This window comes from Neomonachus schauinslandi, chromosome 15 (assembly GCF_002201575.2).
Source record: "Neomonachus schauinslandi chromosome 15, ASM220157v2, whole genome shotgun sequence".
Taxonomy (NCBI): Eukaryota; Metazoa; Chordata; class Mammalia; order Carnivora; family Phocidae; genus Neomonachus; species Neomonachus schauinslandi.
The window spans coordinates 15,561,685-15,584,099 of NC_058417.1; the positions used below are offsets into that span (position 1 = coordinate 15,561,685).

At 41.9% G+C, this 22,415-nt stretch overlaps 1 protein-coding gene across 3 annotated transcripts; it reads right to left on the reverse strand.

Moving 5' to 3' along the window:
• Positions 1-2,930: 2,930 nt before the first annotated feature.
• On the reverse strand, positions 2,931-22,375 carry GLOD4 (glyoxalase domain containing 4). Of its 3 annotated transcripts, none has more exons than XM_021704055.1 (9): positions 22,247-22,375; positions 20,198-20,247; positions 19,307-19,427; positions 14,861-15,005; positions 10,582-10,718; positions 9,715-9,801; positions 9,346-9,459; positions 9,171-9,257; positions 2,931-3,864 (listed from the first exon to the last, which is right to left on the reverse strand). In XM_021704055.1, the coding sequence occupies exons 1-9, from the start codon at positions 22,340-22,342 to the stop codon at positions 3,799-3,801; spliced, it is 903 nt and encodes a 300-aa protein (XP_021559730.1). In that variant the 5' UTR covers positions 22,343-22,375; the 3' UTR covers positions 2,931-3,798. The 3 variants fall into 3 exon arrangements, with proteins under 3 accessions (XP_021559730.1, XP_044777323.1, XP_044777322.1); XM_044921388.1 differs by having other exon boundaries at positions 20,125-20,247; XM_044921387.1 differs by lacking the exon at positions 20,198-20,247 and having other exon boundaries at positions 19,307-19,519.
• Between the last annotated feature and the right edge of the window lie 40 nt (positions 22,376-22,415).

Here is a 22,415-nt window from a genome sequence, read left to right on the forward strand (position 1 = left end):
TCTTATTTATTTTTAAAGATTTTATTTATTTATTTGACAGAGAGAGATAGCGAGAGCAGGAACACAAGCAGGGGGAGTGGCAGAGGGAGAAGCAGGCTCCCCGCCAAGCAGGGAGCCTGATGCGGGGCTCGATCCGAGGACCCTGGGATCATGACCTGAGCTGAAGGCAGTCGCTTAACCAACTGAGCCACCCAGGCGCCCGCTAAATGCTATTATTAAAGACATTTCAGAGAAAAAGCTCTGCTATAGCATGGGTCTTCCCAGTATTTTTCCTCAAAAACTATTTTCATAGATCATGACATCGGGTCAGCTCCAGTTCATGAAGGGCCATTAAACAATAGAAGCAACAACCATAAAGACTTCAGAAGACAAAGGAAACCAAATCTCAGCAGGTATCTTCAGGATCTTCTGTTCATGTCTTTGCAGGAAGTTGCTATAGACTAAGTACAGGACTTGAGAATATCCCCAGGATGCCACAGTGACTAAAGAACTATTACAAGTTGGACAAGAGCCACATTGTAGGGGCACCTAGGTGGCTCAGTCAGTTGGGCATCTGCTTTCGGCCCAGGTTGTGGTCCCAGGTGCTGGGATCGAGCCCCACATCAGGCTCCCTGCTCCGAGGAGGGCCTGCTTCTCCCTCTCCCTCTGCCTGCCCCTCCCCCTGCTTGTGCTCTCTGTCAGATAAATAAAATCTTAAACAAACAAACAAACAAAAAACAGCCACACTGTACTATAGTTGTGTTGTCCTCTCTTCTTTGGAGGATATTACAAGCACATTTTGATGCTTTTAGAGCCCTGACTCACATTAAATGTGAATTACTAGTAAAAATAATAATGGAACATCTTGCTCCAAAATACAGGGTGTCAACTTCGGCACTGTAGGTATAGTCATTTCTGTAAATCATTATAAAACCTGATAAAGTAAAAATGCACCATAGTTAGGACTGCAGAAAGCAACTATAGGATACATTATTAAAAAAAATATATAGTGTACACAGTATGTTGAATTTTGTGGGGAAAAGGGAGAATAATAAGTAGGAGGCAAAGGGAATGGGATTGGTAGACTTTTCAAAGTGTACCTTTTTAATATTGTTTTGATTTTTGTATCATTGACTCTGATACCTTATAGAAATCTGAGGCAAGAGTATTTCTCGGGGGCGCCTGGGTGGCTCAGTAGGTTAAGCAACCGACTCTTGGTTTTGGCTCAGGTCATGATCTCAGGGTCGTGAGATCGAGCCCCACGTTGGGCTTCATGATCAGCATGGAGTCCGTTTAAGTTTCTCTCTCCCTCCGCCTCTGCTCTGCCCCTGCTCACATGCACTCTCTTTTTAAAATAAATAAAATCTAAAAAGACAAAAAACAAAAAAAACCAAGAGCATTTTTTTGTTGATCATTAAGGCCAGAGTAAATTTCCTATGGACTTCCCAAGGGAAAGGTAAGAAGTCTTAGACCAAACTGAAACTTCCCATTAACTCTCACCATAAATTTCAGTGGACAAATTGGAGCCCTCCTAAAAACTCTGCTAAACACAATGGCAACTGCATGTGACAGGCGAGATGGGCAGAAAGTCACACAAAGGAGCCGTGAATGTCCACAGCTTTGCTAATTCTACCAAGATGTCAAGCAAATATGGATTTCATACTAACTCCCCGGACTAAGCTAGGGAAGCTCTTGCAACATAGTCATTCTAAATCTCTCCGGATTTAAACCCAAGGGAAGTCTGAATTTAAACTTAATATGCTATAACTCCTCAACCCCTCAAGGCAAAAAACCAAAATGACTGCTCTGAAAACACAACTCTGGAGAAGCCAAAAGACTTTCCAACTTCATCTGTTTTAAAACACCAGCTTGGGCAAAACCATCTTATAACCTTGTTTTCTAATGGATCATACCATCCTCAGAGGTGGGAAAGTAATCGATTATACCTGTGTTTTAAAATCATTAGCTACACCAGGGGCGCCTGAGTGGCTCAGCTGGTTAAGCGTCCGACTCCTGATTTCAGCTCAGGTCATGATCTCAGGGTTCTGAGATCGAGCCCCGTGTCGCTGAGCGTGGAGCCTGCTTAAGATTCTCTCTCCCCCTCTGCCCCGCCCCTCCCCTTAAAAAAATAAAATAAAATCACTAGCTACACCGTGCAGAGGTAAACTTTTGGATTCCTTGATAAAAGGCCAAAACTGTACACTAAATGGTTGTGGGGTGAATACCCTCTGGTTGAAGATGGAGGGAGATAAACAGCATTAACTTATGTCATGCATAGCTATAATTTAAGAAAGAGAAGTTTTGGTATGTTAATATATAAGTAGATAAAAAGAAATCTAGTATGTGTTTGGTCATTCAGTACTTACATAAACCATTTATTTTACTATGACAAACTTAGAAGGCCTAAGCCTAATACATTGGGAAAAGCATAATTTCTTTGCACAAGAACAGTGTTACTGGAAATAAACATCAAGAATTACTTAATAATAGGAAATCTGAAAATTAACAAATCAGAGTCTAAAGAAACACAGAGAAGTTATTCAAAATCCATACAATAATTTCCCCGTATATAGGAAAAAAGTGAACCAATGGTCTAGAGAAGTAACAACTATAACTTGGTTTGCTTTGAAACTCATGATTGCTTCCCTAAGACAGAGAATTTAAGTTGAATGAAAAGTGCTGTGGAGCTGGAAAAGGATTTTTTTCTCTTGGTGAAGGTAAGATTACCCTAATTTCATATATATTAATCTGGAACTGGTAACCTCTGAGTCAATCCTTTTCTTTTTTTTTTTTTTTTAAAGATTTTATTTTTTTGACAGAGAGAGACATAGTGAGAGAGGGAACACAGCAAGGGGAGTGGGAGAGGGAGAAGCAGGCTTCCCTCGGAGCAGGGAGCCCGATGTGGGGCTCGATCCCAGGACCCTGGGATCATGACCTGAGCCGAGGGCAGACGCTTAACGACTGAGCTACCCAGGCGCCCTGAGTCAATCCTGTTCAATCTCCTCAGTTTCTTCTCTAAAATTTGAACCTGGCCACTGCCATTTTAAATAGAATCTTAGAGGCTGGTGTAACAACTTGATTTCAAAAGTATACTTTCAAAAACCATTTATAATAAATATGGCCAAATTTTGTTTCCAATGATTAAAATTTGTTCTGTGGAACCAAACAGAAAACTACAAGAAATCATTAAAAAAATTTTTTTCAGGCTGAAGAAATAATCTAATCCATAGAAATTGAAATTCTCGTGAAGATTTTAATATAAAGAAAATAGTACGGACACAGCACATTAGATCCTTCCATGTATTTATTCTGCTCAAAATTTCAAAGCAAGGAATGTGTGGGCTGTTAGTCAAATCTTTTGATTCAAGGAACAAAATTTCCTTAACATTTTTCAATGTCAAGGCCTGCCAGAGGAAGGCATTAGAACAGCATACTATCACGGTGCTGGAAGTAGTCCTGCTATAAGCTTATCAAAATTCCCTGCATCTTCAACCAAAGATAATGTCCCACATAGTTGCCCAAGCTAAAAAATAATTTATGACTAATCTAATAGAGTTACACATAGAATGTGCCATTCCAGTGACAGTGCAGATTACAGCAAGAGTTCTCCTCTAATTGGACTGATAATAATAGAATTTTATTTCTAAAATATATCTTAGAGCTTTCAAAGATTAAAACACACAGCTCTTTACCACCCCAGCCTCCTTGCCTGTACAGGAAACAACCAAGTTGTGAGAGCATTTATCATGCATGGACACATCAGTTCCTTGCAGGTGCTAGACAGGAATCACAAATGCTTGTTCCACATCATGTCTTCTGTTACCCCGAAGCCTTGGATTTATTTTGTCTAGCAAACCACTCATCACTTTTATCTGCCACCATTGCCTACAGAAAGAGAATTGGAATATATATTTAAGACTATAAAACAAAACATACAGTCCACTTTGTACCTCATTGCACTGTCCGCAGTCATTAACAATTAAAAAGTGTTCATTCAGGGGGCACCTGGGTGGCTCAGTTGGTTTAGCGTCTGACTCTTGGTTTCGGCTCAGGTCACGATCTGCCGGTTATGGGATTGAGCCCCACATCAGGCTCTGCACTCAGCACAGAGTCTGCTTTAGTTCTTTCTCCCTCTCCCTCCAGCTCACGTTCTCGCACTCTCTCTCTCAGATAAATAAAATCTTTAAAAAAGTATTCATTTGGCATAGAGTATTATGTTTAATTTGACAGGATGCTGATAAGTATTGAGCAACTGTTTGCAGATTTTTTTTTAAGATTTTACTTATGTATTTATTTATTTTTTTCGAGAGAGAGCGCACGAGTCGGGGGGAGGGGCAGAAGGAGAAGCAGACTCCCTGAGGCAGACTCCCTGCGGCAGACTCCCTGCTGAGTAGAGAGCTCGATGCGGGACTCCTTCCCAGGACCCTGGGATCATGACCTGAGCCAAAGGCAGACACTTAGCCAACTGAGCCACCCAGGTGTCCCCAAACGACTCTGTTAAGAAAATAAACTGGCAAGCCATAGACTGGGAAAAGTACTTGCATTTGTAGATATTTAAAAAATGACTCACATCCAGAACTCCAACCAATCAACAAGATAAATAACCAATTTTTTAAAAATGGATTTAAATGGGCCTTAAAAAATAAACAAATATTTAAGTAAGGGACATTCCAGGAGAATAAAATCATTTGAGCAAACTCACGGAGTGTGAAGATACATTCATAGAGAATATAGACTAGAATGGCTAACATGTAAAACACATAGAGGTGTGTTTTCCAACTAGTTTGTCATGAATCTCAATGGATCATATAAATTATTCTGTACTGATACAGTCCAATTATATTAAAGCTACTTAAAAAATACACAGAAAAAACCAACTATATAAAATCATTTTTTTTTTTTTTAAAGATTTTATTTATTTATTTGACAGAGACAGAGACAGCGAGAGCAGGAACACAAGCAGGGGGAGTGGGAGAGGGAGAAGCAGGCTTCCCGCTGAGCCGGGAGCCCGATGTGGGACTCGATCCCAGGACCCTGGGATCATGACCTGAGCCGAAGGCAGTCGCTTAACCAACTGAGCCACCCAGGCGCCCTATATAAAATCATTTTTAATTAATCAGGGAAATTTTAATAAAACTGGATTTTAAGTGACATTAAAGATATATTGGTGATTTTTTTAAGTGTGCTAATATCAATACGATACATAAGAAAATTCCTTGATTTTTACTTCTTTTAAATAATTTAAAAATGGGGGCGCCTGGGTGGCTCAGTCGTTAAGTGTCTGCCTTCAGCTCAGGTCATGGTCCCAGGGTCCTGGGATCGAGCCTCGCATCGGGCTCCCTGCTCGGCGGGAAGCCTGCTTCTCCCTCTCCCACTCCCCCTGCTTGTGTTCCCTCTCTAGCTGTCTCTCTCTGTCAAATAAATAAATAAAATCTTTAAAAAATAATAATAATAATAATTTAAAAATGTATAAAATACTGGAGTGCCTGGGTGGCTCAGTCAGTTAAGCGTCTGCCTTCGTCTGCCATCCCTCCTGCCAGCATCAGCATAAATTCAGTCATTTCAAAAACTGTTTAATCTTCTCAGAGTCCTGGGATGGAGCCCCACATCAGGCTCCCTGCTTGGTGGGGAGTCTGCTTCTCCCTCTCCCTCTGCCCCTCCCCGAGCTTGTGTGTGCATGCAAGCATGCACTCTCTCTCTCTCAAATAAGTAAAATCTTTAAAAAAAAAAACTAAAATGTATAAAATACTTAAGTATTTAAGGTTGAAATAACAGTGTCTAAGATTTGCCTTAGAATTCCGTAGCAAGGGCGCCTGGGTGGCTCAGTTGGTTGAGCGACTGCCTTCGGCTCAGGTCATGATCCTGGAGTCCCTGGATCGAGTCCCACATTGGGCTCCCTGCTTGGCAGGGAGTCTGCTTCTCCCTCTGACCCTCCCCCCTCTCATGTGCTCTCTCTCATTCTCTCTCTCTCAAATAAATAAATAAAATCTTTAAAAAAAAAAAAAAAAAAAAAGAATTCCGTAGCAAAAAAGGGGCCCCTGGGTGGCTCAGTTGGTTAAGCGTCGCTTTCAACTGAGGTCATGATCCCAAAGTCTTGGGTTTGAGCCCCACATGGCTCAGCAGGGAGTCTGCTTCTCCCTCTCCCTCTGCCTCTCCCCCCTGCTCATGCTCTTGCTCTCTCTCTCAAATGAATAAATTAAAAAACTTAAAAAGAAAAAAAATTCCCCAGCACAAAAAAAAAAAAAAAAGGCGGGGTGGGAAGGAATGATGAAAAATTATGGAGGCGTTGATTAGTGACAGTCACATAGAGATTTGCTGTACTCACCTGTGTATTTTTGGAATATTTAATCACCAAATATTAAAAATAAAATCTATTATGGAAAGAAATGGACAAAAGACTTGAACATACAATTCACAAAGGAAGGTATGCAAATAGCCAATAAGCATATGCAAAGGTGCTAAACGTAAGTAGTTATCAGGGAAATGCAAATTAAAACCACAATGAGAAACCATTTCACATGTTCTAGGATAGCTAAAACAAAAACCCGGCAAAACACAAATGCTGACGAAGATATGGAACAGCCAGAACTCTCAGACACATACATGGCCCACAGGAGAGTAAAGTGGTTCAATCACTTTGGACAACTGTTTGGCAGTCTTTCATAAAGTAAAAGCAATTCTACTCCTAGTTACTACCTAAGAGAAATGAAACATGTCTGTAAGATTTACACAACAATGTTCATAGCAGTCTTCCTTATTGTGGATAAAAATCTGAAAACAACTCAGATATCTACCACTGGAAGAATGGATAAGCAAACTGTTGTATTTATAAGATTGAATACCACCAGCAATAAAAAAGAAAAAAAAAAAAAGAGAAAAAAAAGAACAAACTCCGATATGTACAATTACATGGAAGAATCTCAAAAATATTATGTTAGGTGACAGAAGCCAGGCACAAAAGAATACCTACAGAATGATCTCATTTATATGAAGTCCAAGGGCAAACAAAAATAATGTGACAAATCAGTACAATATTTGCCTCTGGGAGGCAGGCGTGGAAATTAGCTGGAAATGGGCATGGGAGAACTTTCTACAATGATGAAAATGCTCTATATTTTGAACAGTGGTTGTATGAGAATATTTAACTGTCAAAACTCATCAAATGGAACACTAAATTTCCATTCATTTATATGTATATATATATATATATTTTTTTTTTAAAGATTTTATTTATTTCACAGAGAGAGACACAGGCGAGAGAGGGAACACAAACAGGGGGAGTGGGAGAGGGAGAAGCAGGCTTCCCGCCGAGCAGGGAGCCCGATGCGGGGCTCGATCCCAGGACCCCGGGATCATGACCTGAGCCGAAGGCAGACGCTTAACTGACGGAGCCACCCAGGCGCCCCGTTCATTTATATTTCATGTATACTTTACCTCAGTAACAACAAAAAATACTTGTTTGGAGCTTAGGGAGGAGTAGGAACTAGAAATTAGGAAGTCAGAGAATGGACTATGGTTGCAGCTCCGAGGAGAAGTAACCAGAGTAGTAGGTAAGCCCTACTCAGAGAATAGGGTAAATCGTTTTGGAATGAGACAGAAAGAGGTTCTTGTGTCTGATGAGAAGCTGTCAGAGAGATATGAAGATGGCAGGATCCCTAAGACCAAAGGAGAAGAGAGCTTGAAAGAGGAGGAAGTTGGTGATATGAAAAAGTAAGGAGGAAAAAGTCTAACAAATGTGCCAACTGGGAGGTTGTCTGAGATTCTGTTTTCCTTTATGATAAAATTTATTAATGCTCTATTTTCTGTTTCCTGCTTTAATTAAATTGAATGTCTGTTGTTATGTCAGCAGTTTGCCACACTCTATAAACCATACAACCATCCTATGAGGTGGATAATCATATTTTCTCAATTTTTCTGGTAAGAAAACTAAAGCTTAAGGGCTCCTGGCTGGCTCAGTTGGTAGAGTATGTGACTCTTGATCTTGGGGTCATGAGTTCAAGCCCCATGTTGGGCACAGAGATTACTTAAAACAAAACAAAACAAAACACGAAACTGAAGTTCAGAGAATTTAAGGAAATTACTTACAGTCAGTCACACAGATAGTAAGTGAAGAACCAGGACAGACTGATTCATTCCTTTAATCATCAACAGAGCATTCACTAAGTTCCTACTACACACCAGGTATGTGCTAGAAGCTGGAGTACAATGGCGGCTTTGGATGCTGATGACGGACGGAGTTTGATGAGGACAGAAAAGGAGTTGCTGGACTTGGCAAGAGAAGTCACTGATGATATCAACGGGAGCACTTCCCTGAGCGACAGGAGCCAGTGCAGAACAGACTCAAGTGTGAATGGGAGGTAAGAAGTAGAAACAGAGTGTAGGCAGATTTTTTAAAAAGAACTATGGAGAAGGAATATGGGGCAAAAGATTTTAAAAAGATGGGAGACATGAAACCTTGTTTGCATGCTGACGAGAACGATTCATTAGAACGGGAGGGAATGCCACTGTAGACTGGAAATGAAAGGACCAGAAGAGCTAAAGAAGCCAGGGGGTGTATCCAGGCCTTTGCCCTCGCGGCGCAGAATCACGATACACAGAGCAGGAGTGGTTCCCCAGGCCGTGTGAGCAAGTGCGAGGGCACAAATGCTACCCCCAGTTAAGAGTCACCTGGGCGCGGGGCCGCCTGGCTGGCTCGGTCGGCAGAGTGTGTAACTCCCGATCTCAGGGTTGTGCGTTCGAGCCCCACGTTGACTGTAGAGATTACTTATAAATAAAATCTTTTTTTTTTTTTTTAAAGATTTTATTTGACACAGAGAGAGAGCACAAGCAGGGCGAAAGGGAGAAGCAGGCTCCCCACTGAGCAGGGAGCCCCACGCAGGGCTCGATCCCAGGACCCTGGGATTATGACCTGAGCCGAAGGCAGACACTTAACCGACTGAGCCACTCAGGTGCCCCACTTATAAATAAAATCTTTAAAAATAAATAAATAAATAAATAAATAAATAAATAAAATCTTGACTAGGGGGAAAAAAAGTCATATGGGTGGCAATGAAGACGCATGTTCCTGGCTCAAAAGTCACCATACCAGCAAAGGGACACAGCACTGGACCCTCTTGCTTTAGCCCTTCCCCACACACTTAACATCATCCGCTGTGGGCCTATGGGGATACAAAGTCAGAAACGAGACTCACGTCATCCAACAATCTGTTTCCCTCTGGATCCATCTTAGAAAGTTCTCGAAATGCTTCATCCCCCACAAAGCAAATTTCATGTCCATCCTACACCAATAAAGAGAAAAGAAATTTGGCAAAAGACACCTTGAAGAAACCCCTCGTGCAGCCCATCCCTTTCCTGAGTAATACTTACAGGGTCAGCCAGAATGACCACTTGTACTGTTGCTTTCCCTGGTGTATCCAGACTCACCAGGGGAGTCAGAATCTTCTGGTTCTCACTTTTCATCAAGTCTTCTAAGTCCGGTAACTTGAGGAAAACAAAGAGGCAAAGTGAGCAAGGGGTCACGTACCACTCCCACACTGTGGTCCACATGAGCCCTAGAGGAGTATCACCTAGGCACCACTTGTTTGATTTTATTATCTCAGCCGTTCTTGAGACAACTGTTGAACTTGATACCAAGCCACAATTGGAACGAACCTAAAGAAGGGAGGGCTGAGGTTCTTAGCTGGTTCAACTAGCTAGTCCCAGAGCTTACACAAAAGATCCAAGAACAAACATTACCTCTTTTTGGGGGCAAGAAAAGGCAATTCTTCCAAAAGCTGCTGCATGATCAACTGTACCCTTGATACCCTGTAGCTCCAGCTTACACTGAAAAGAAATAAGAAAGTGGGTCTATTTTTTTGGAAGAGGTTATGTGGTTAAAAAAAAATCAAACAGTACTAAAGGAATAAAGTAAAAACTATTTCTCCCTTCTATTCACTCCCAGAGGCTTCCTGTGTGTCCTGCTAGACACATGGCATGCACAGATCTTTTTTTTTTTAATATAAACAGTAGCATAATCTACACATTATTCTGTCCCTTGTTTTTATCCAATGTTACTCCGTTGGCACATAACGATTCACCCCATTCTTTCTGATAGCTGCACAGTAATCCATTCTATGGATAAACCATACATTATTGAACTATTCCTCTAATGCACAGGACATTGGGGTTATTTCTTATCTTTTGCTATCACAGTGCTGCAACAGATAACCTTGTACACGTTTCCTTGCGCACACAAACAGTGAGTATATTTGTGAAATAAATTCCTAGGAGTAGACCTGCTGAGTCAGAGTGCAAGGACTAAATCATGTTCAAATGCTAGGTTATTAAAAAAAAAAAAAAAGATGAAAATAATTATCATTATAGTACTAGCTCTTATCTCCATCTCTTCTGACTCAGCAATTCCACTTCTGAAAGGATATATCCCCAAATATAAACAAAGGTAATACTGGGTGATGAAGTTATCAGCAATTATTATTTTCTTCTTTCTGTTTATCTGTGTAAATATTGAATCACAGTGAAAAAACTCTGAGAATAACCTTCATGTTAACCTCATTTATAAGCCAAATTCAAAGTAACAGATTACTTCTCTCCAAGATCACTCACCTGGTTATCAGCATAGCCCAGCAAAGCCCTTTGCTTCTCTTCATCTTTTTCATAAATTTTCATTCCCAGTAGATTAGACCAGTAGTTCAAGGACTTCTGAAGATCAGACACTGCTAGAGTTACTTTTAATACAGGATCTGGAGAGTAATAAAACAGTAGGAATGGACAGATCAGTGCAATGGAATAGAACAGAAAGACTAAATCAGGCTTGAGTATGTATAAGAACTTATTTTTTTTTTTAAAGATTTTATTTATTTGACAGAGAGAGAGAGCACAAGCAGGGGGGAGCGGCAGGCAGAGTCAGAGGGAGAAGCAGGCTCCCCACAGAGCAGGGAGCCTGACGTGGGGCTCGATCCCAGGACCCTGGGATCGTGACCTGAGCCGAAGGTGGACGCTTAACTGACTGAGCCACCCAGGTGCCCCAAGAACTTAGTTTATGTTAAGAAAGGGATTTTAGGTCAGTATGAAAGGGCACATTATTCAATAAATGGCACAAAGATAACTGGCTTGTCATTTGGTGGGAAAAAGTTACACCTTTAAACTAAATGGCAAAATACATTCAATCCGATGGGTTAAAGGATTAAGTTTAAAGAATGAAACCATGAAAATACTAAAAACAGGTCATCATTGCTGCAATTTTGGGGTGGAAAAAGATTTTTTTAAAAACCTGACACCAGAGATAGAAAAACCATGAAGGAAAAAATTTACTAGGTTAATTACATGAAATGGAAAATTCCTAGAAACAACACCAAAAAAGAAAGAAAGAAAGAAAAAGAAAAAAAATTACAATCAAAGAGTAAAGGACAAAGTAGGAAACATTTTTGCAACATAGATGACAAAAAGTCCTTAATATTTAAATCACCTTTAAACATTAGTAGGAAAAAGATGAACATCCTAGAAAAATTAGGTAAAAAGCACAAAGTGGTATTCCACACAGAATGAACTGGAATGGTCAACGAACATACAAAAAAAACATTCAACCTCACAAATAATCAAAGAAATTAGAAATAAAACAAAACATTTTGTTATTTCATTGGCAAATAATTTTAAAAGTCACTGTGTTAACTGTTGATAGGGCAGGGGAAAAAAAAAATCACGATCGTATAATACTAACAGAGTGCAAATTAGTATATTTCTGGGCAACAATCTGACAGATGTACCCAAAGCCTAAAAAAATGTAAACTGCTTTTCAAAGAGCAATACTATTATCACCAACTAAAGAAGTAACTGTAGATGTATGAAGGGCTTTCATATAGCAACAGTGTTGCTCATAACAATGAAACACTAGGGACAACATAAATATCCAACAACAGACAACTGTTTAATCTTCCCACCATGTAATACAATGGAATTGTTACAATGGAACCTATGATATATAGATAGGTTTTTTGTGTGTTTTTTTTTTTTTTTGATAAATGATTGGAAAGATACACTCTAAAATGTTAACAGTGATTATCTGGCTAGATGGGTACTGTTTTCTTCTTTCTTCTTCTATGCTTATCTGTCTAGGAAAAGAAAATCTATTTTTTTGCAAAAAGGATAAAAGTTATACTAAAACATTTAACATTATTGGAAATTTTTATACTGTAAGGTGACCTTCTGAAGAGCTGCTCTACTGTGATAAGTTCAGTACATTTTTCTTTGGTTTTCACAGCCTCAGCCCCATTTGCTAGAACTGCAATACCATGACGAAGGCAGTGTTTCTCACAGGTGTCTCTGCCTGGCAGACTGTTCGTTTTCCCCGTTCATTGAGAAATCAACAAATTCCAGCCAACTGGGTCCCTGAAGGATGCAGGACAGGAATGGTAACAAATGAGTGAGACTACCCAGGACCCAGTGATTCAAAGGAAGGCTGGACACCAGCTAGACTGATAGATTTGACTCTATTACCAATCGGAAATTAATGCCCCAAAGGTATTATCATTCCAAAGGACAAAAACATCTTAGGATTGTAGGGCTCTCCATTTTTTATGTATATATATATTTTTTAATAAAGATTTTTCTTTATTTGACAGAGATAGACACAGTGAGAGCAGGAACACAAGCAGGGGGAATAGGAGAGGGATAAGCAGGCTTCCCGCGGAGCAGGGAGCCCAATGCGGGGCTCAATCCCAAGACCCTGGGATCATGACCTGAGCTGAAGGCAGATGCTTAATGACTGAGCCACCCAGGCGCCCCTTTATGTATCTTTTTTAAAAGAGACTCTTTTTATTTTTATTTTATTTTTTTAAATATTTTATTTATTTGACAGAGAGAGACACAGCGAGAGAAGGAACACAAGCAGGGGGAGTGGGAGAGGGAGAAGCAGGCCTCCCGCTAAGCAGGGAGCCCAATGCGGGGCTCGATCCCAGGGCCCTGGGATCGTGACCGGAGCGGAAGGCAGACGCTTAACAACTTAGCCACCCAGGCGCCCCAAAAGAGACTCTTTTTAAAGATTTTATTTTCGAGAGAGAGAGAGAGAGAGAGAGCCTACACAAGCAGGAGGAGGGGCAGAGGGACAAGCAGACTCCCTGCTGAGCAGGGAGCCCAATGTAAGGCTCAATCCCAGGACCCTGAGATCATGACCTGAGCTGACACTGAGTCAGACACTTAACCAACTCAGCCACCCAGGCGCCCCTCCATTTTCTGTGTATTGAAACATCATTACAACTAGGAAAAAAAAAATGCATAGCAGAATTAGTGGCAGGAGTTAAGCTTTAAAGTTTTAAATTCTTGCTTTAGATGCAAGAATCACCCATCAATAAAAATAATCGTAAAAATCCCTTAAGTCACCAGTGAAGTACAGAAATACCATCTGGCAGTAAGTCCTACAGCACCAGTCTAACCTCCCACACTGGAACACATCATTCTTTCCTTTGCTGAGCTCCAGATGAAAAGCAAGTAGCATTATACACACAATCAGACTCAGTACAAGGGGCATTTGGGCACTGAGGCAGACCAGGGGAAGAAAGAGAATCCATGTCTCCCATCTCAGGTCCACTTAAGGAAGTGTGCTCACAGACTGAAATGGCAGGCAGAACGGCCTTTGCTATTCACTAGTGTTTCTTTCTGCTGTTGTTTTTCTTTCGGCAGAGCAGATAGCACAACATGCAGGGATTACACATATGATGGGGATGCTTCTGCAGTAAACGAAACAGGTCGTGCAAGGTTTCTTTCTGCATGGCAGTCAGTGTGTTGGGCTCCTCACTTCTATTCCACCCTCACTCACCTAGCACCACCTTATAGTTTGTGAAACTGACCTCAGCTGGAGAGATAAAATCAACTAGTCTAAGGATAATCCTATTTCCCTTAGCAGTGATTCATTCAGGAGTGTGAAATCAAGTCTGACCAGGAAGTCTGCAGGAAGCTTCCAGAAGAGTTTTGCTCTGCTCTTAATAAAAATCAACAGAAGTCAGTCTCTCCTTCCCCTGCCAGATGAGAATGTGGAAGCAGGTAGCCCCAGTGCTACTGGCAGCCACCCAACAACCACAAGGGAACTGGTCTAGAAATAGACCCCTGTGGACAAGAGGATGGGGACAGAGAGAAAAGCTGGATTCTTGATGCCATTGCTGAGCTGCTGAATCAACTAACCCATAGACTACCTACTCTGTGAGCTAAAACATTTTCTTATTGTTCATGCTAGTTTGAGATTGGTTTTCTGTTACAGCTGAAAGTATCCTAAATAGATATATTACCAGCAGAATAGAACCAGAACCAGTAAGATCCCCTAGAATTATGCACTAAAGTTCTAATATGAAAATATGATTTCTCGGGGTGCCTGGGTGGCTCAGTCGTTTAAGTGTCAGATTTTTTATTTCAGCTTAGGTCATGATCTCAGGGTTGTAAGATCGAGCCCCACATTAGGCTCCACAATGCGTGTGGAGCCTGCTTAAGATTCTCTGTCCAGGGAAACCTGGGTGGCTCAGTCGGTTAAGGACCTCAGGGTCCTGGGGTTGAGTCCCACATTGGGCTCCTTGCTCCAAGGGAAGCCTGCTTCTCCCTCTCCCACTCCCCCTGCTTGTGCTCTCTCTCTCTCTCTGACAAACAAATAAAATCTTAAAAAAAAAAAAAAAAAAAAGATTCTCTCTCCCTCTGTCCTTCCTCTCACCGCGTGTTTCTCTCTCTCTCTAAAAAAAAAAGAAAAGAAAAGAAAATATGATTTCTCAAAGAATAAGAAACACTGGCTTGGGAAAGATATCATGTCAATATAGACTCTACAGGAGAAAGAAATCCAGTTCCTCTCTCCTTTCATCAAAGACGCTGTTAGACAGAGGGCTTTTGTTAGTCCCGGTATAATTACCTGACTGAGGTGGACTGCGATTCTGCAAATAGAACTTATATCCTCCTGGGGCCTCGGTTTCAAAAACACCTTCTGTAACTTCACTGAGTGGCCACTCCAGCTTCCTGGCATTGCTGACAGCCTGGCTAGAAGCGAGTGTGATACCCTATGACAAACAACAATATCACCAAGTGTATAACCACAGATCTTTTCTAGAGCAAGATAATGAGGCAAAATCCCATTGCCTTTACATCATGCTACCCAAGATTTAATTGGCATTCAAAATTTTTTAGTGATTTTTTAAAAAGATTTTATTTATTTGAGAGAGATCGAGCAGAGGGAGAGAGAGAGAAAGCAAGGAAGCACAAGCAGGGGGAGCAGCAGAGGGAGAGGAAGAAGCAGGCTCCCTGACCTGGGGCTCAATCCCAGGACCCTAGGATCATGACCTGAGGTGAAGGCTGATGCTTAACCGACTGAGACACCCAAGTGCCCCTCTTCTAGTGATTTTAAAGTAGGTTTTGGACATACCTCTCCTAGAAAGATCCCAAATGTGAATTGTAGGACAGAAGTTCAAAGACTAGAGAAGTTTGACCATTTTATTTTTTAAAAGATTTTATTTATTTCACAGAGAGAGAGAGAGAGAGCAAGAGCGCGGGCACAAGCAGGGGTAGTGGCAGAGGGAGAGGGAGAAGCAGGCTCCCCGCTGAGCAGGGAGCCTGGATGTGGGGCTGGATCCCAGGACCCTGAGATTGTGACCCGAGCCGAAGGCAGAAGCTTAACCAACTGAGCCACCCAGGTACCCTGAGAAGTTTGATCATTTTTATACCAAAGATAATCTCTTTTAATTTTAAAGATCTAATCAGAGACATCTTGATCTTGGCTTGCCAGCTACCTACTTAAGATGTTTTATTTTTATTTTTGCTTTTTAAACAAAAAAACTTGGGCTTCTTCGTGGCTCAGTCAGTTAAGTGTCTGCCTGCGGCTCAGGTCATGATCCCAGGGTCCTGGGATCAAGTCCCACGTCAGGCTCCCTGCTCCTCAGGGAGTCTGCTTCTCCCTCTGCCCCTGCCCCACTCATTCTCTCAATCTCTTTCTAATAAATAAAATCTTTAAAAATAAATAAAAAAATTTAAACCAACTATCAAGGTATTACTTAAATTTAATCAAAATACCTAAAAATGTAAACTATGTCTTCTGATAAGACGAGCTGTAGCTCTAACTGGGATTATCATAACAGCCTCTCTTTCCCTGAGTCTTGTCAATCCATCACCCACTCTGTAGCCAAAGTAAATTTTTCTGAAACATATTCTACCCTCAAGACAGCAACCCTATGTAGTTTCTCCCTTGCTTAAAACCCTTGACAGCTCATTGTTTCACTCAGGGATGGCTTCTAATGGCCTGAAAGGCCCAACACAACCTAATCCCATGTCGTTTCTGACCCCATCTCCTCCCACTTTCCCCTTGTTCCATCTATTTCAGCCAGACTGGCTGCATTTTCTGGAAAATGCCAGGTGCTGTCTGAGGGCTTTTGCACAGGCTGTTCTAACTGGTTTGCTCTTCCCTGCGATATCCACATGGCTAACTCTCTTCTCTCCTGTGAGACTTTCCACTATTGTCCCCTCCTCCCTGATACCTACCCTCAACACCCTCCTTAAAATTAAAATCAGTCATCTGTCCCATACTCCCCATCCCCCTTCCTCTGCTCTGTTCTTTTCCAGTAACAACGATCACCTTTAAAACAACATATTATATGATTTATTTATTCTATTTATTATATGTTGTCTGTCAGGCCCTGATTCCCTCCCCCGGCAGGCAAAGATTTTTGTCCATTTTGTTCACTGGTTATCCAAAGTTCCTGGAGCTGTGCCTGCCACATAGCAGGCACTCAATAAATATTTGTTGTATGAATAAATACCACAATAAATACTTTAATACATAGTTCTTTTCACATATTCGTTAACATACATGTAAACTAAATTCCTAGGTGTGAAACTGCAAGGTCCAAGGCCAAATGCATTATTTTGATACTGCCAAACTGAAGTTGTAGTAATTTACACTCTTATAAAAGTAATGTATGAGAGTGGCAGTTGTCTAACACCCTTTGTAACACAGTGTGTTATGACACTTCTTGATTTTTGTCAGTCTGATAGGTGACAAATGGCAGCTTGGCAGTTGAACATCTTTTTCAATGTTTGAGAGACATTTCTGATTTATTTTCTATGACTGTCTGTTCACAGTTTTTGCCCCTTAAAAAAAAAATTAAGTTGTTGATCCTCTTTTTTTTTAAGATTATTTGAGAGAGAGACAGAGAGGGAGGAAGGGCAGAAGGAGAGGGAGAGAATCTCAAGCAGACTCCCAGCTGAGTGTGGAGCCGAATGTAGGGCTCGATCTCACGACCCCGAGATCACGACCTGAGCCTAAATCGGGAGTTGGACACTAACCGACTGGGCCACCCAGGAGCCCCTGGATCCTCTTCTTTTTAATGTATGGGAACTCTTTATATAAACTGGAGGTCTATATAACCTGTCTTTTTGTTCCATGAACTGAGGAGCCCAGAAGGTTCCTTTCATTAGGGATATTTTACTACCAGAGTCTCTCAGGAAGACCCACAGTGGAGCAGCCCCGGGGTTCTCCACCTACATGACCTCTGACCCTGCAGCACCATTAATCAACATCTGACTTGAGCCGGTGAAATGTTGATGGTGCCAAGATGGTTTTGCTCTTTTTTCTCTCCCTGATTTAAATTTGGAGAGTAAGGAAAAGATAAGGAGAAACACAAAGAAATTTTCATTTACACTCAATCACCAAATCCTATTAACTCTACCTCCTAAACATCTCTCAAGTCCACCCACTTCTCTCCATCTCCACTCCTACCACATGAGTTAAGGAGCTTCCAGTCACTTGCTGTACTACCCTTTGAGCTAGTTTCCTCGCTTCCAGTTTTGCTTCCTTCCAACCCAATCTCCATGCTCCAGCCAGGTGGATTCTTGCACACCACATATATTGTGTTATTCCCCTGCTTTAAAAATGGCTTCACTCTGTTTTTAGAATAAAGTATAAACACCCTAGTATGATGTGGCCCCAGCTTATTTCTCCAGCGTCCTCTCTGCCCACTTCCTCTTCACACACTTAGCTCCAGGCAGACTGTGCCAGTCCCAGCTCCCTGACAGCCATGCTCCCTCTCACCTCCAGGCCTGTGCACATGTTGAGGACACTCATCTCACCGTCCCACCTCCACCCCACTCACCTGGCTCAGGTGTCACTTCTGGGAAGCTTTCTCTGAACTCTCACCTCTCGGGGAATTCCTCCTAGGTGTTCCCACATCCGCCTATTCTTATTCCAATCTTAGCACTAATCACACTGTATTCTTCCATCTCTTTACTTGTTTCCCCCACCAGACAGGAAGCTCCTTAGGCCAGGGAACATGCTTCACTCTACTGTATCCCCAGGACCTAACCGGTACATGGAAGATAGGAAGTCACAATAAATATCTGTCAAATGAATAAATTAGGGCTACCTGCGTGGCTCAGTCAGTTAAGCATTTGACTCTTGATTTCAGCTCAGGTCATGATCTCACAGTTGTGAGATCGAGCCCCTCATCAGGCTCTGAGCTGGACGTGGAGCCTGCTTAAGATTCTCTCTCTCCCTCTCTAATAAAAATAAATAAATGAATGAATGAATGAATAAATTAGTGAGAGACATGAAGAATGAGAAAGAGAAAAACAGACACTAATACGTTAAATCTGAACCATCCTTTTCATTTACAAAATACTTTTATAGATATTTGATTCTTATAAAAATTCCACTTAAATGTCATTATTATTTTGACGTGAGTTAAGAGTAATAGCAGGATTAAATGACCAAAATAACATCTAGCATGAGGTAGATCTGTTCAGTAGATCCCGAGAGAAAACTAGTTACTCCTGTCTTGCTGTGTATTTGGGCCCAGTGACATTCTATCTAGCACACAGTAGCTGCTCAATAAGAGGCAGATACCGTAACTATTAGATGCACACTGACTTGAACTCTTGCATGAAGGAAGGAATGAATGCGGTATATGCAATGCTTCTTTCGCTTTCTCCTTAAAAGCTTCTCGAGTTTTTCAATGACTAGCATTGGCCATAATAGCACAGCCCGATCCTAAAGGGCATTAGAGAGAAAATCTTTCTCTAGTTGGTGATCAGGACCTGCCTGACCAGACCAATGACTCTGGCCCTTCTCTCTCTCAAGGTTCAGTCATTTTGTCTCTGTCAAAGCTGTCTCTAAGTCTCGAGTTTGACTTCTAAACACTGGAAGAACACATTTCATCCCAAAGCCAGCTGAGACAGGTGCACAAGCGATTATCTTCTTAATAGAAAACATAAAACCATCACAAGCCACCAACTGGGCCGTCATCATACCTGAGGTTGTATCAGGGACCTCGATAAAAGGCACAGCCAAAGTCTGCTCAAACAAAATGACATTTACCATGAAGTCATTGCCAAGCCTGTAGTGTCCAATGCCATAATTGTAAGTCAGTTCTGCGACAAAATGATCATCCTCAGGTCCAAATCCCACCATCGTCTTACTCCATTTCCCATCATAAGGCCTAGAAAATGAAAGTAAATGAACCCAGTGAATACAGACAAAATCTGCCTGAGGCCTCCCCTGAGGAACTCTTGGGACAGAACAGTGGGCAGTCTCCCCTGGTCCTCTGAGTCAGCTGTAAGGATGAGATGACCTCTCAGCTCGTGCTAAAAGCAGCTGTGCACAGTGCTCGTGGGCCTCACCACCAGGGGCTCCAAAGATCACCTGTCTGGCACTTATTTGAGGGAAAGATTTGTTTCCCTTTTCTTTAAAGTAGGGGACATACTCCTCTAAAGATACTTCTCCAACCTTTATTTTTTTTGCACATCTCTCACCAAGCATGCAATTCTCTTTAGGCCTTGGAATTTTCCAGCTTGCTATGGCTATTAGGCTAAGACGCTCAATAAGACATTGCTTCATTTAGGGCCACCTGGGTGGCTCAGTCGATTAAGTGTCTGCCTTTGGCTCAGGTCATGATTCCAGGGTGCTGGGCTTGAGCCCCAAGTTGGGCTCTCTGCTCAGCGGGAGCCTGCTTTTCCCTCTCCCTGCTGCTCCCCCTGCTCATACTCTCTCTCTCTGTGTCAAATAAATAAATAAAATCCTAAAAAAAAAAAAAAAAAAAAGACATTGGTTCATTTAGAGTATACACTTATTTGTGTTTTTGAAGCTGCCACCCTAATTTATTGATTCCTGAATTTATTCCACTGCCTTATACTCACGTCAAGAAACTGTCTTCTGTTCTCCAGGGGTATTCAAAGCCTAAAGGAGATTTTAAAAAACAAGGTGTCATACCCATTACAGGCAGCTTTGCAGCCTTCTTCAAATTCCTCATGCCGCAGAATCTGGTAAGGGAATTACAATACGTTGTAAAGTGTTACCAGTACTGTACACATCATATTTAGCACTAGCTAAAATGTTAAAACACAGACATTTATAATTTGTAAGCTTTACTTCTAAAACAAAAGACAATGAGCTTTGTATCTTTCCCAGACTGGAAGTAGTAGAAGTGAGGAAGAACAGTTTGACACCAAGGGTCAGGCAACCAAGGCTGTGAAATCTACTTGGATTGGGAAGCAGCGCTGTGGAGTTAAAATCACCCCCACCACCCAGAAAACCAAAGTATGGCCTTCAGCATTAGAGAATTCCGATTTGGAATCCTGGCTGTCACTCAATAGTTGTCTGAGATCGAGAACGTTGTCTGAGAATGTTGCTGAGGGCCTGAGTCTCCCAATGTGTTGTGAAAATAGATGATTTATTAAACTATTTGACACAGAACCCCACACACAGTAGCCTCTCAATGTCTTAAGTTTCTATTCTCCTTTTTGATTCCCATTGCTACTGCTCCAGCTCAAGTTCCCATCAGTTTTCTCCCAGACTATTAAAAATCATCCTTATTGATCTCTTTCCTTAATACCACCATAAAATTATGTCCCTCATGCACAGCTCTGATCACATCATTACCCTGTTCTAAAATGTCAGAGAGCTCCCTACTTACTGAGACTTAACATCCAAATTCCTCAGTATTCAAGATACTATCAGAAGTAGTCCCAGCCTATTTGTCCTGATACCCCATCTCAACTTCAACTAAGTCATCTAAGCTAAAGACACAGAAAACTAGTGGTGTTTCCCAAACATACCTTATCTTTGCATCGGCTCTTTCAGTTTTTCCAGTATACTCCTCCCTCTAATCTTTGTTTGTGGAAATCCTGCCTGTCTTTATAGATCAACTCAAATGCAAGATCTCCATGAATTATGTCCTGATGATCCAGGCTGAAGTTAAATCTTTCCTATAGTATTTTTTAATAACAGTAGTAGCTACCACTTACATAATACATATGATGTATCAAATACTACACACATAACAGTGTTTAATCTTCAAAACAACGCTTCAATCATCGACGAAACACAGTAAGGGAGAGTTTTGTGGGTTTTCATCACTTATCAGGTTTTGACTTCCATTACCGTTAGCTATGTACAAATCAAATTCTCATCTCCACCCACATCCTAGGCCGGCCAGAAGCTTTAGTTGAGGACAGACACCAAGGTCATTTTCATCTTTGTCCCCAAAGCTGTCACCAATACAGGACCGTGAAGCACAAATGATATATTTTAAATGACTGATGAATTCAGGTAACTCCCTTACACGCCACATCTTCTGCACTCTCTACATTAAATTGCACTCTTGCACCTCTAAAGCCCTTGCTTATGGGGAGCTCCCCAATAGCTTCCACCTGCATTTGCCACCCAGGTGATCCCTGCAGAATCGCAACTGCTCAGGGCTGGAGAGGCCGCTTCCGGGTGTTGGAGACAATGGGTTCTGACTTCACACTTAGATCTGGATTGTTGAGAGGAGGGCCGGAGCATTCACCCGGAGATTGAATATACATAAGGGACCACTGAAAGCAGGCCTGAGTGAAGCAGAGGTCTAAACAGGCTGATTATCTAAACCGAAAGGCTCCAAACCGGAAGAGATTGGGTTATTGTTCATTGGGAGAGTATTATATTACTTTTTGTTTACGGTCTTTACCACTAGACTGGAAGCTCCACAAGGGTTCAGGCTCAGTATTTGTGAATGAACTTAAGTGAAAGAAACGTGTGTGGGCACACAGTCGGCGACTAATAAAGGCCCCTTTCAAAGGTCACCAACCCAACCAGCAACATGCAACGCTTCCTGAAGCTGAAAACCCGACAGGGCTAATGGGGAGTCCAGGGCTAAGGTCGGACACCGGGGCACGGGCGGAGATTCACGACACACCCAGTTGTCCCCTTCTTGGGCCAGTGGGGCTGAGCGGCCCCGGCCACCCACCCTCGCACGCCAGCCCCTCTCGGCCCCGTCTGCACCTTCATCCCCAGGACATCGCGGAAGAAACACGCCGTCTGGAAGCGGTTTCCCACTTTGAATACGAAGTGCAAAGCCCGACGAGTAGCCATAGTCATCGGCTCCACACAGTCAGGGGTGGATGCGCAGACGGGTCGTGACGTCACTGGTCGCCGCCGGCGCGCTTCCGTG